This window comes from Monodon monoceros, unplaced genomic scaffold (genome assembly GCF_005190385.1).
Source record: "Monodon monoceros isolate NGI ecotype Baffin Bay Population unplaced genomic scaffold, NGI_Narwhal_1 Super_Scaffold_19, whole genome shotgun sequence".
Classification (NCBI taxonomy): domain Eukaryota; kingdom Metazoa; phylum Chordata; class Mammalia; order Artiodactyla; family Monodontidae; genus Monodon; species Monodon monoceros.
Window position 1 is genome coordinate 24278927 of NW_021703775.1, and position 13906 is coordinate 24292832.

Genomic DNA, 13906 nt, shown 5'->3' on the forward strand with positions numbered 1-13906 from the left:
AGATATAATTTGTGACATCAATAAAGGGAGAACAAAACTTTATAGGAGTAGCAATTTTGTATGCTATTGAATTCAAATTGGTATCAATTCAAATTAGACTGTATAATGTTGACTATAATCCCCACAGTAACCACAAAGAGAACATTTAACAATTACACATAAAAGGAAATGGAAAGGGAATCATAATCGTTCACCACAAAAAATCAACACAGAAGGAAACAGTAATGGAAAAAATGAGAAACAAAAAAGGCATAAGACATAAAGACAACAAATAAAATGGCAGAAGTTCTTCCTTATACTAATTATTTTTTTTAAGATTTTTTTTGACGTGGACAATTTTTTTTTTAAGTCTTTATTGAATTGGTTACAATATTGCTTCTGTTTTATGTTTTGGTTTTTCGGCCACAAGGCATGTTGGATCCTAGCTCCCCAGCCAGGAATTGAACCCACACCCTCTGCATTGGAAAGTGAATTATTAACCACTGGACTTCCAGGGAAGTCCCATACTAATTACTTTAAACGTAGATGGATTAAACTCTCTGAACAGAAGGCAAAGATTGGCAAAATGGATAAAAGAGAAATAAAAATAAATGATCCAGCTATATGCTATCTATAAAAGACTCACTTTAGCTCCAAAGACACAGATATGTTGAAAGTAAAAGGAAAGAAAAAGACATTCTGTGCAAATAGTAAGCAAAAGAGAATTGGAGTGGGTATTAGATTAGTATTAGATAAAATAGACTGTAAGCCAAAAATTGTTTTAAGAAACAAAAATGTATATTACATATTGATAAAAAAGTCACTTCATCAAGAAGATATAATTTATGCACCAACAGAGCCCCCCCAAAATATATGAAGCAAACATTTACAGAATTAAAGAGAAAACTGGATAGATCTATAAGAATTGTTAGAAACTTCAATATTTCACTGTCAAAAAATGGATAAAACCTTTAGACAGAAGATCAATGAGGAAACAGAAGACTTGAATAACACTATAAACAAACTAGACCTCATGGACATATATAAAACACTCCACCCAACAACAATAAAATATATGTTTCTCAAGGGTGCAAGGCACATTCTCCAGGATAGACCATATGTTAGGCCACAAAACAATTTTCAGTACATTTTAAAAGACTGAAATCATACTAAGTATCTTCTCTGACCACAATGGAATGAAGCTAGAAATCAATAACAAAAGGAAAAGTGGAAAATTCACTTGTGGCATATTAAATGTGGCAATTAAACAACACACTCTTTAAAAACCAATAGGTCAAAGAATAAAGTATAAGGAAAATTTCAAAATATATGATCCAACAATTCTACTCCAAGGTATGTATATATCTGGAGTATATATTTTCAAAATATTAAAAAAGCAACTCAAAGAGAAACTTGTATATCAGTGTTTATTGCAGCATATTCATAATAACCAAAAGGTGGAAATAGCCCAAGTGTGCATCCACAGATGAATGGATAACAAAAATATGGCATACATATACAATAGAATATTATTTAGACATAAAAAGGAATGAAATTCTGATACATGCTATAACATGGATGAATCCTGAAAACATATTTTAACAAAATAAGCCAGGCACAAAAGAACAAATATTGTATGATTCCACTTATAAGAAGCAGAATAGGTAAATTCATACAGAAAGTGAGTAGATGAGAGCTTACCAGGAGCTGATGGGGAGAGAGGAATAGGGAGTTATCACTTACCGGTTAGAGTTCCTCTCTGGAGTGATGAAAAAGTTTTGAAGATAATGGTGATGGCTGCGCAACATGAATGTAATTAATGCCACTGAAGCTGTACATTTAAAAATGGTTAAAACGATAAATTTTATGTTATATATATTATTTAAACATTTTTAATAACAATTTTATTATGGTAAAATATACATATATATTACCACAATAAAAAATGTAATGTATTAAGATTTGTTTTTTCTGAGGGAAAATTCACAAGAATTTTAAAGAGAATCTTACAGAGTAAAAACATGACTTGCTTTGTTGTTATGAGCACATGTACTTATGAGCCAATCATACATTTGCAGCTTTAGATCTCGAAATGTACCATTCATCTGCCCTTCTACCAAGAAGACTGCAGAGTGTTTATCAAGGTAAAGAAATGAACAAGCTTTAATGATTCTCTTCTGACAAGTTAAACAGAAGAAAAATATAGGATATAGGCTGCTAAAATTTTACTTTGAGAGGCTATCTCAGAAAGTAATCTAAATAAGTGTATGATGGTATATTCCTTGCTTTTGGAAAATAGTTAGATGGCTGCGTAATTTTTAGTGAAAGAGCAAGGTAGCACTGAATGTTAAGAATCCCAAGCGTTAATATCTGAATATTTCTCTCAAAAGAAATCTATTACTGGGGAAAGTGGCTAAATAGGTTAATTTGTCAGATGAATTATTCAAATAACCACTAGAATATACCACAGGGAAGAAGACAAACCCTCAAGGAAGGAGAAAACAGGACAAGATGCAAGTAGTACAAAATGTTGAGAAACATATGGATGAGATATAAAACCACAAGAGAGAACAGAACAAGAAACAAGCAGAACAAAATTTTGAAAGCTGAAAAAGCATACGCATGGACTGGCAGACTCAAGAAAGGCAAATCAAGCCAGCAGTGGAGAAAGATGAAAATCAACCCAATTCACCTCTCACAATTGCCAGTCGGCAGATGCAGTACCTCAGGGCGTACTGGACAGTGGCTAAAATAATGAGGACCTGATGAAAACTATTTGGAGGTTATATTCCTGATATCCCTTTCCCAACTCCCCACCACTGCTTGTCTGGCCCTCCCCCACACCAGCTAAAGTCCAGAGGTTTATTCTCTAGAGCAGTTAAAGCAGTTTTCTGGACTGCAGGCACTGGGTACTAAGCCAAAAGTGTATGTGTGGGAGGGGATGGACAGGATGGCCATAAAAATGTAGAGTGCCAGAAATCCTGTTCTTCTCCAATATGGCAACTGGAACACTAGCAGACAGACCCTTAGCCTCCAGGAAGGAAACTGGAAACCTCTACTCTGGAGAATCTGACCAAAGCAAGATATTCATGTGGAGGAGCCCACCCCAAAAAAGCCCACCCAGATAACCCTAAAGCAAACCCCTTCCACAAGTCCAAGGCTTCTAATCAGCTTTATAGTCCACTATATGTCTACCATAAGTAGACAGCCAAGGATTGCCAGATGTCCTAGAAAAGCCTAAAACATAGAAAAAGAAATAAATACATGAGAAGAAATTTGGAGTTAACAGATTCTACAGAAAAACAATTTCAAAAGAAAGAACACAGGGACTTCCCTGGTGGTCCAGTGGTAAAGAATCCACCTTCCAATGCAGGGGACGTGGGTTCAATCCCTGCTCAGGGAACTAAGATCCCACATGCCATGGGGCAACTAAGCCCGTGCTCCACAACTACTGAGCTCGTGTGCCTTAATGAGAGAGTCCACGTGCCACAAACTACAGAGGCCACGCACCACAACTACGGAGTCCACAGGCCCTGGACCCTGTGCCACAACTAGAGAGAAGCCCGCACACTGCCAACGAAAGATCCGCATGTCTCAACGAAGATCCTGTGTGCTACAGCTAAGACCCAACACAGCCAAAAAAAATAAAGATAAATAAATATTAAAAACAAACACAAACACTATCACGAACATCCTCAATGGTAACAGAACAAATCCATAGACAAGAATATAAAATAAGAACTGAGTACTATATAAGAAAAGGAACTTTCAGAAATCATAAAGGGATCTTGAGATCTAAAAATATAGCAAAGAGTTGGAAGACTGAATCAAAGAGCTAAAGAAGAGATGGAGAGAGGGTAGGAAAACAGAGATCCAATCCAACATCAAAATATCAGTTCCAGAAAGAGAGAAGCAGAGGAGAGGAAATCAATGAACACTGAAAGTTTCCCAGAACTGAAAGATATGAGCTACCGCATGGAAAGAGTTCATCAAACACCTAAGATAATGAATAAAAATAGACCCACACCAAGGCACATCGCTGCGAAATTGCACTACCCTGAGAACCAAGGTATTCTACAAAGCTTTCAAGTCACATTCAAAGAGCAGAAATCAAAATGGTTTTGGATTTCTCAACACAACTGGAAATAAGACAATGAAGCAATACCTTCAAAATTCTGAAGGAAAATTATCTCCCACCCAGAATTTTATAAAATATCAATCAAATATGATAGATATGCAAGGTCAAAAAATTTACCTATATATTGATACTTTCTCTAGAAGCTAACAAAGGGTGTGCTTCACCAAAATGGAAAACAATAAAGCCAATAAAATGGAAAATAAAAAATCCAGAAAACAGATCAGCACGGGAGAAGAGTAAATGCAAATCCCAAAAGCTTAGGCACAAGAACATAGATTTAAGCAGAATGATTCAAGAGACAGGTTAATGGTTACACTCATCAAGATCAGTGCTAGTACTGTACTCTTAAACTTGAGGAACAGCATGCCCAGGTGAAACTGGTCCTAATTATCTGTAGGTTGGTCTTTACCATGTATGATTACATGCCAGCTTTCCATTCCATCTCAGCTACAAGGATCAGCAAAGACACTCACATCACCCTATGGAAGTACTGTCTTGACCTACTCCTTTGAGCTAGAATTTAATTCCTCATGGACTGAGAACCAGTAAATACAAAGAAGTCTACTCCCTCTGACCACATTTTTGTCAGACCATCAATTAGGCAGTCCACACTATAGGCCCTTCCAGATACCCTCTGGTGAGCCTTCTATTTAGCAGGGCTCACTCACGACCTTAGCCATGAACTTCCTCAAAAGTGACTTTTGTAAACTCTCATGGAAGCTGAAGCCAGACTATGACCCAAAGACTTCGTTACGCTCTCCCTGAAGCTTTCATGTAATAATGACAATGTTGTCCTTTTATACCTGCCAACAGATTTTTCAGAAGTAAATATATTGTTTAAGAGTGTATGTGTATGTAACAAAATAAAAGAAACGCAAAGGAATGATTAACACAAAGTCAGGATAGTGCCTACATCTGTAAGAGGGGAGGGATGCAATCACAACACCCAAGAGTCTTCTTAGATTCTAGTAAATGCTCTATTTCTTGACCTTCTTAGATATTACAAATGTTTCACTTCTTAACCTGATGGTGGGTATATGAAGGCTCATTTTATTATTACTCTTTAAATCATACACTTTTTGAGTTTATAATTTACTTCACAAATTTAAAAAATCATCCTATCCACTTCCTTGCTCAGATTCCAAGCTCAATGAAGACCATTCTGGTAACAGTTTGACTCTATTGTAGCTTTGCCTCCATTAAGAGAATGGACATCAGACCACCTGGCATGTACATTTTTCTTTTTAAAGTAATAAACTGGTGTGCTAATTTTTAAAATAATATTCATAAAATAATGAATGTTTGGTTGATTTAATGACTATGTCCTTATATATGAGATTAAATTGGTTTCTAAATAAATCCTCTGAGAGTCAGTATATCCTCTGCAAGTAACCAAACTCATTCTCAGATCATGAATTTTTCGATGCTTCAATTTCATCCCATATTGCAGCTTCAATTTTTGAAGTGTCATATTCCCTCATCATATCAAACTCAAGCCATGGCTGACTCCACTTCTGGGCTTCCTTCATTTGCTCTTCAGTTAAACAAAGGTCAAATCTGATCCCCTTAATATTAAATTTTGGACGTTCCCAGCGTTTGGACCACGGCTTGGGCTTCATTTTTACTTTCAGCTAAGGAAGATATAAGGAAAGGAACAAATTAGGCTGACAGTTGCAAGCAAAAATTCTTCTAAAAGTTTTCTTTAAGATGATTCTTAGTTTATACTTGAACTTCCAGTTCCAAATGTACAACTTATACCTGATTAACAGGAACTTCTTGGCTAGGTTCTTGTGCTATTGGCTGCATATTCATATCAAAAGTGCTGTATTCAGGAAGGGCGTCTCGCAAGTATAGCAAGCTATCATCCAGCCGTTTCTGTAATTTGACTACCTGGATCTCCTGGATTCGAGGATTATAAAGTTCAAAGCAAATCTCAACACCTAAAAGAGAAGAAAACATATTCTTATAATCTAAATTCAGATTCCTGCATACACCTCATACTATAAAAAAGCTATTTCATGAAGGAATTAGCTCAGGGTTTTGCATGTAGGAAATGTGATATAAATTTGTAATCTTTAAAATGAAGATTATTGAAAGAAATAGAAATGAACAAATCCATGTAGATTAAAACATGAGAAAACCTGAATTAGAATGATAAAGTCTAAAGAAAACTGTCTTCTATAAATATATTGAGCCATTTATCTCCTCGATTTTGATAGTATTAAATTAGTTGGAAGTTTGAACAATTCTTCACTTTGCTATGTTCTTGTTTATTTCCCAATTACTTAAATAAAACTCTATCTTCTACATTTTGACTCTTATCTTCTACATTTTGAGCAACAGAATTAATGATGCAAAAAGAGTAAGTACATTTTTAAATTCTAACTTTGATTTAGAAGTCCTCTTAAGATGGCCTAGGTTTGTTAACACTCTGGAGCCCTCCATAGGAGAAACAGCTTTGAGTGTTTCCAAGATGCTGACATAAAAGGTTAATATATATCATCTGTATCATCAAACATTTAAAAGGAAGAGTGTATTCTGAGGTTTCCTGGAATAATCCCAAGAGAAATATAAATAGTAAAACATATGATCAACGTTAACATCAAGTGTTTAATATCAGGATTTAATCCAGTATCCACTGTAAATCTATTCTGTTATAGGCATTGATTTAGGAGCTGTGCCTATAGCAAAATCAAAATAGGTAAAATCCTTCTCTTCTCATAAACCCTACATTCTAGTGGATGACAAATGATAAATAAACCAACAAGGTATTTTCATATAGTGAAGACAATACAAGGTGATGACACTGTGACTGGGGAGGGGGCAAATTTATGTATGTATGTATGTATGCATGCATGCCACACCGCATGGCTTGCGGGATCTTAGTTCCCTGACCAGGAATCGAACTTGGGCCCCTGGCAGTGACAGCACTGAGTCCTAACCAGTGGACCACCAGGGAATTCCCAGGGGCAACTTTAAATAGTATAGTCAGGGAAAGCCTCTCTGAAAAGATAACATTTAAGTTGATACTATAAAGAGCCAAGAATGCTCCAGTCAGAAAGAACAGCAAGTGCAGAGGCTCTGGGGTCTTAACAAACCTGCCATGTTGGAAAAACTAGAAAAAGGTCCATTTGGCTGGAGCATAGTAACTTGGTGGGCCAGGAAAGTAAGCCAGAGATACTGCACAGCTGCAGGCAGGAGATGATGGTGGCATGGACAAGAGTGGTAGCAATGGAGATGGAGAAACGGGCAAAACTGGGATAAAAGTTTTGGAAATTAAGCCATGAAAACTTGCTGATTGACTGGATGTGTGAAAGAGAATAACTAAAAATAGCTCCTAAGTTTTGGGTTTAAATAAATGGGTGTGGAGTGGTACAGCTTATGGAAATAGAAAAAACTGTTAAAAGAACACATTGTGAAGGAAACAAAGAGTTCTGTTTTGAACTTGTTTTATGCTTATAAGATGCCCAAATGGAGATGTCAAATAGGTAGTTGTATGTGCAAATTTGGAACAAGGAAAGGGTCAGTCCTTGACACATAAATCTGGGAAGTTAATACCACATGGATGGTATTTAAAGCCAATGGACTAGAAAGAATCATCAAAGTAGGAAGTATCAATGGGAAAGGTACAGGCAGGTCACAAACAGTCAAAATGTTAATGGTAGAAAATAGCAAGAGAGAACTAATACTTTTGAGTATTCTGTGTCCAGTACTTCATATAGAACATCACAATAAACTGACCATAACCCTGGGAGGTAGAAACTATTATCTCAATTTTAAAGAAAAAAAATCATCTCAGGTCTATCACAACTTTGCTCCTGCCTTTCTATTATAAGATTTCTCCAAGTACACAACCTGATTGTTGGCCCAAGTTTCTGTAATCAAGCTCTGCTGAGTTCCTACATGCACAGCACCACAGGTCATTATAGGATAAGGAAGACAGCAATGATTCTCACATGTTCAATTTCTTTCAATATACTACTTCACTGTTGGGGACCATGAAGCACACAACTTTAAGTATGAAAAATGTACTGTTCCTGCCAATTTTTTTGTCTTTATTTCTTAAAAAAAGTTTTTTTTAGTTTTATTCATGTTTATTTTATTTATTTTATTGAAGTATAGTTGCTATACAATATTATATGTTACCAGTATATAATACAGTGATTCACAGTTTTTAAAAGTTATACTCCATTTATAGTTACTATAAAATATTGGCTATATTCCCCATGCTGTACAATATATCCTTGTAGCTTATTTTATACATAACAGTTTGTACCTCTTAATCCCCTATCCCTATATCACCACTCTCCTCTTCCCACTCCCCACTGGCAACCACTGGTTTGTTCTCTATACCTGTGAGTCTGCTTCTTTTTTGTTATATTCACTAGTTTGTTGTATTCTTAGGTTCCACATAGAAGTGATAACATACAGTACTGGTCTTTCTCCATCTGACTTATTTCACTTAGCATAATACCCTCCAAGTCCATCCATGTTCCTGCCATTTTGATTCATAATTTTTCTAGAATTTTACCACTTGTTCCCCTATCTTATTGACATAGCAAATGTAATTTTGCGTTTTAAAAAATTCCTCCAATTCTTATAAAACTAATAATTGTGGTGACTGTTGTAATATAAAGCAAAATGGGGGCCATTCATTTTAGGAGAAAGTTAACTTGCAAGGACATCATTATGCTTATCTTAATGTTTTCAAGGGTTATTTGCTCCTAAAATGAATGCCCCCATACTGCTTTATAGTCACTTGTCTCCTCCTTTGATGTTGCCATGATTTGGAAAGTCTACTTCTAATGGTTGTTGTCCCTGTAACAAAAGAAGCCTTCAGGAGAAAGCAAAGCACCAACTATATTTACTCAGCAACCTCAATTCTCATACCATTCTTAGGCCACAGGCTCCATGTCATCCCTCCGAGCTCCCTTTCACTTTCAAGTTCCAGATGTCTTCACCCAGGATGCAGAAAATAAAAAAGACTCCTAAGATAACATTTTCCAGAAAATCAAAATAATGAAATGAAACCTACCTTGTCCTTCAATAGTATTCCTAAGGATAAAAGTAGCTCCAAGTCCTGTTCCTGATCTCTGGATGCAAATTCCCAGAAACTGGCTGGTTTTTCCATTGGCATATGGGTCAGCAGTAGTAACACGAAGAATGCTTCCTCCAAATTCAAAAGAAAAGTGAACTTTTACATGAGACGCAGAATCAAACAATAGCATTTCCAGGTAACTTCAAACTTCCTAAATATTTTAATATAATATTAGGAATAAGTACCTCATATGGGCAAAACACAGATAGGTGAAAAACAATTTTCTCTTTGTCGAGAAAACTAACCCTCCAACCACTAATAATAAAGCATCCAGCTCTTACTGACCAACATAGAACTCTGGAATGTGCAGTATTTTTCTCCTTTCTAACATATCTTTTCTTTCTATTTGAAATTTCAGAGGATTTGTCCTTCCCCTTGGAGGAATGAATTCAGGACTCAAGAACCTGTGAAAAATATAGAGTAAAATAAATTAAAAGCAAACTTAAAAGACCACTAAAAAAGAAACCACTGCTTTACCAAAAAAAGTGAAAGGTTAGGATGCTGACATGTTTTATTCTTCCTTCTCTAAATAAGAAAAGTCCATCTTATTTCTAAAATTGTTGTCAATTCTCATGAAAATAGCTAACAACTTCTGAGTACTCACCCGGCATTCTGTTAAAAGCTTTATAAACATCTATAGCATAACTTAATCCCTACAACAACAAGGTGAGTTTGGTGTCATCATCTCCTTATTACAGATGAAGAAAATGAAGCTTGGAGACAGTAAACAACAGACCTACTACTACATTAACTATAAACTTATCAAGTCAAGATTAACAGACTTATTACTACATTAGCTATAAACTTATCATGTCTGTCAGATTCCAAAGCCTGTGACCCACAGGCCTCACGCTGAGTTGTACATGTTATAGTAAATTATGTTGGAAAAGATATAAACATATAAATCATCAATTGTAAACTAGCTTTAAAAATAATCTCCTTATTAGCCAACTGATTTTAAAGTCATTATGAAATATCTAATCTGTAGAAAAGTATAAATGACATTACAATGAAAATATATGTCCCTGTCACCCATCTCAAGGAATAAATTAACAATGTAGTTGAAGCCCCTGTGCACCCCTCCCTACCCCCATAGTTAATTACTGTGGGGTAATTAACTAAATTTTGTGTGATGATTATTCCTATGAATTTCTTCCTTTTCCTCAATTTCCTACTTTAAAATGTTTCAAACCTACCAAAAAGATGAAATAGTAATACAATGAACACCCATATATACTTCACCTAATTTCACCTACTGCCAACATTTTGCCGTATTTGCTTTACATGTACATATAATTTTTTTCCAGAACCATTTGAAAATGTCAAACAGCAAGCCATTTCATCCCTCAAACTTTAGAAGGCTTCTGCTAAGAATAAGGACTTTCTCTTGCATTTATCACAATACGTTTATGGCACCTAAGAACTTCAGCATTAATTCAGTAGTATCTAATACAGTTCATATTTAAACGTACCTAATTGGTCCTGGAAAAGGTCTTTTATAGCTGTTTGTTGCTCAATCCAAGCTACAATCAAGCTTCACATATTATATCTGGTTGTTAGTCTCTTAAACTAGTACTCTTCCCCATATCTGCATTTTTGTAACATTGACTTTTTTGAAGAGTCAAAGCTGATCATCTTATAAACCATCCCTGGATCTGAATTTGTTTACTGTTTCCACATACCTAGACCAAGGATATACATTTTTGGTAAAAATATTACAGAGGTGATGATGTGATCTTCTTATTCCATCACATCAGGAGACACATAATGTCAGCTTGAACGGCTATTGGGAAAACTAGGTTTGATTGCTCTGTGAAAGTAGAGAATTTCCCCTGTATATTTTTTTATACTTTACATATGTATGTATGTCTGGGCAATACAAAAATGCTACCATACTTGTCAATTCTTCTGCAGGTTGCTTTTTTCACACATCATAGTTGAAGTTCATCCATGTTAACTCTAGTTCATTCATGTTTCACTGCTGTATAATAGTCCATTATGAGAATGTATTTGCTCATTCACCTACTGAAGGATATCTAGGCTGCTTCTAAACTTTTATTACAAACATTACTTTTGTGTTCATTTTTGTACATGTCTCCTTGTACATATTACTTTCCTTAAGTTGTATACTGTCTGGGTGGGAAGGTACAGACAACCTCAAACTTACTAAATTTTGTCAAATTGTTTCCCAAAGTAGTTACTCCCATTTAACTGAATTATATTGTGTTGCCATTTAAGAGAAATATTCCTTTTCCACCTTAAAAAAAAAAGTTGTACTGAGAAATCTTTTCTGAATCTCTAGGTTCCATAAATTCAAGTTTATTTCAACTTAGAACCACAGGATATTTTAAATATTAAACACAAATACATATGCAGAGATAATCGAATCGACAATATAGAGCCCTTTCATAAAGCCTAAATCACACCAATTTTCCCCCCTAAAATTCGCTTTTTAATAAGGTTGTTATACAATTCTACAGAAACAGTTTCTGCAAATCCTAGATCATCTAAATTTACACGTACCTACAAAGTTACCACTGCCTGCTTAAGTGAACCAGGCTTTTAAGCACACTGTTTTGAAGAGCAAATTTAAGAAACAAATTGGTAGAAATTTTTACCACCGTATCGCTTTTACAGGGACACTAAAACACAGTTAGTTAGGAAACTAAAACAGGGTGAGTTCTGGCCAATCCATTTCACCTAGGGAGAAAAGATCCGTTCCTTAACGTCAACAGGTAAAATACAATGTATTTCACAGAAAAATTCTCGATACGGGCCAAAGAGCTTCAAATCTGGGGAATCCCTACTTGAAATTCTGATCTAATATGACTGCAGAGAAAGTTCAATGCCGGCTTGGGAGAAGCGAGGAAGTCAAACCTGAGTTGGGTGCGCTTCACGCATTCATGAATCCTGCACACAAGCTCTTATCTGGGAGTTCCAGACCCCAGGATAAGACCCGTTTCAGACCTCGGAAGCAACTACAGGTTCTAGAGCGCACAGACCCAAAAGGCACGAATCGCGTCCAGGTCGGGGCTCTCACCTGCTTTCCCGGCGCTCGGGACCGCGCTTGGCCACGATAATCGGTTTCGGCGGTGGCTGGAACGCGCCGGGCTCAGAAGGTCCAGTGATCTGCCGCCGGCTCGGCCCCGCGAGGGCCTCTGCAGAAGCGCACCACAGAGGTCAAGACTGCTCGCGCCAGCCCAGAGCTCCCGCGAAACCTTGCAATCGCCCCCAATGCGCGGTCCCACGAGAGGCCTCCTCCCATGTCGCCCCTGACTTCCAGAATCGCCTCCCCCTAGCCTGACCCTAAGCTCCTTCTGTCCGCGGCTAGCAAGCCCCGCTGCACTTACGGCAGGCGACAGAGGCCAGCGCAGGGCGCAGAGCCCAGGCGCATCGAAAGGTCCAGCCCAGGGCCATTGCAGCCCGGCAGCCCCTGGCAATAGAGGCCGCCATGCTTGCTCCCTCAGTCGAGACTACAACTCCCAGTAATCAGTGCGACAAGGTCGCGGTCACCTGAGCCAGATGGCGCCTGCTAAGGGACAAAATAGCCAAGTCTTTCTCCACCCACCCCACCCCCACTCCCCACAAGGGCCCGGATATCTTAGGGAAAGTGCACTGCATTTCTCTAGTTCTCCTCATGTGCCAAGTTATATCACTCTACGGGAGTGTTCTCTCAGCCTAGAAAGATTTCCTCCCTCTTTGAATCAACTCTACCTTCAATTTCTCAGGCAAGACTTAAGTATGTCAAAATTCTCATTATAGGCTCTCATTCTGCCATTAGCAGCTCTGATGTCATCTGCAATTTTAATTTTTTAGTTTAACTTAATTTTTAATTACTTGTGTAATTATTGGATTAGCGTCTAACTCCGCCATTATACTGTAAGCATGGAGTTTGTCTTTTGCTCACCATTTTCTCTCAGCATCTAGCTGGTCCTCACTCTTTGTTGAATGCAAAAAAAGGAAAAGAAAATGGTTCCTGACAGAAGGGGTGGCAAAGTCCCTGAGACTACAGAGAGCATTACTCCCTTGAGGAGCTAAACTTGAGTTTGGGCTGAGCAACTGTAGGTAGGGATTATATTACGCTGAAAACTGGGTTCACCTTTTGTTGGGTGTTGAGACAAGAGACACAACCAAGCCAATATCAGAAGGAAGGATGTATTACTTACAGCAAGTAAGGGGAACACCTGGGATCTTTCCCAAAGCAGTGTCTCCCTGCACAGCAAATTTGAAGAAATCTTAAGCTAAGGGTACATGCATATTCATGAAGGGGTTGGGCCATATATGCATATTCAGGAAGGGGCTTGAAAAGGAGAATCCAGCATAGAATGTTGCAGCTGAAAGCTAGCTAAAGCAGTTTTAGTCTCCATTATTTTATGCTCTACTCACTTTCTTTCACTTGCCTCCCACAAGTGATTTCTTTTCCTAGTTAATTGCTTTTACAAATGATTACTTATTAGTTAGTGTTATATCGTGCACCTGGTATTTTTCCTCCTTTGAAACACTCCCTAACACTCCCTTCCATTGTGAGCATTCTTCTGTTGTGGAAGGGGGACCCCTTCCAGGGCTCTTGTCTAACACTCAGAAATGAATTGTGCAGGAGACAGGTGCTGACAAAGCAAGAAACTTTATTGAGAAGGGGCACCTGGGCAGAGAGCAGCAGAGTAAGGGAACCCAGGAGAGTGCTTTGCCAC

At 37.4% G+C, this 13906-nt stretch overlaps 1 protein-coding gene across 1 annotated transcript; it reads right to left on the bottom strand.

Moving 5' to 3' along the window:
- Positions 1-336: 336 nt before the first annotated feature.
- Positions 337-12689, bottom strand: MRPL19 (mitochondrial ribosomal protein L19). Its single transcript, XM_029232633.1, has 6 exons — positions 12566-12689; positions 12256-12373; positions 9501-9619; positions 9153-9287; positions 5876-6057; positions 337-5748 (listed from the first exon to the last, which is right to left on the bottom strand). The coding sequence occupies exons 1-6, from the start codon at positions 12666-12668 to the stop codon at positions 5527-5529; spliced, it is 879 nt and encodes a 292-aa protein (XP_029088466.1). The 5' UTR covers positions 12669-12689; the 3' UTR covers positions 337-5526.
- Positions 12690-13906: the final 1217 nt, after the last annotated feature.

Bases quoted from the DNA above. Each gene is read 5' to 3' on its own strand.
- MRPL19 (XM_029232633.1), bottom strand. From the start codon at position 12,668: ATGGCGGCCTCTATTGCCAGGGGCTGCCGGGCTGCAATGGCCCTGGGC. The intron at 9,620-12,255 runs GTGAGAGCCCCG...TATTTTTCACAG, and splicing joins CCCGAGCGCCGGGAAAGCAG to GTTCTTGAGTCCTGAATTCA. The intron at 6,058-9,152 runs GTAGGTTTCATT...CTTCTCTTTTAG, and splicing joins GAATACTATTGAAGGACAAG to GTGTTGAGATTTGCTTTGAA.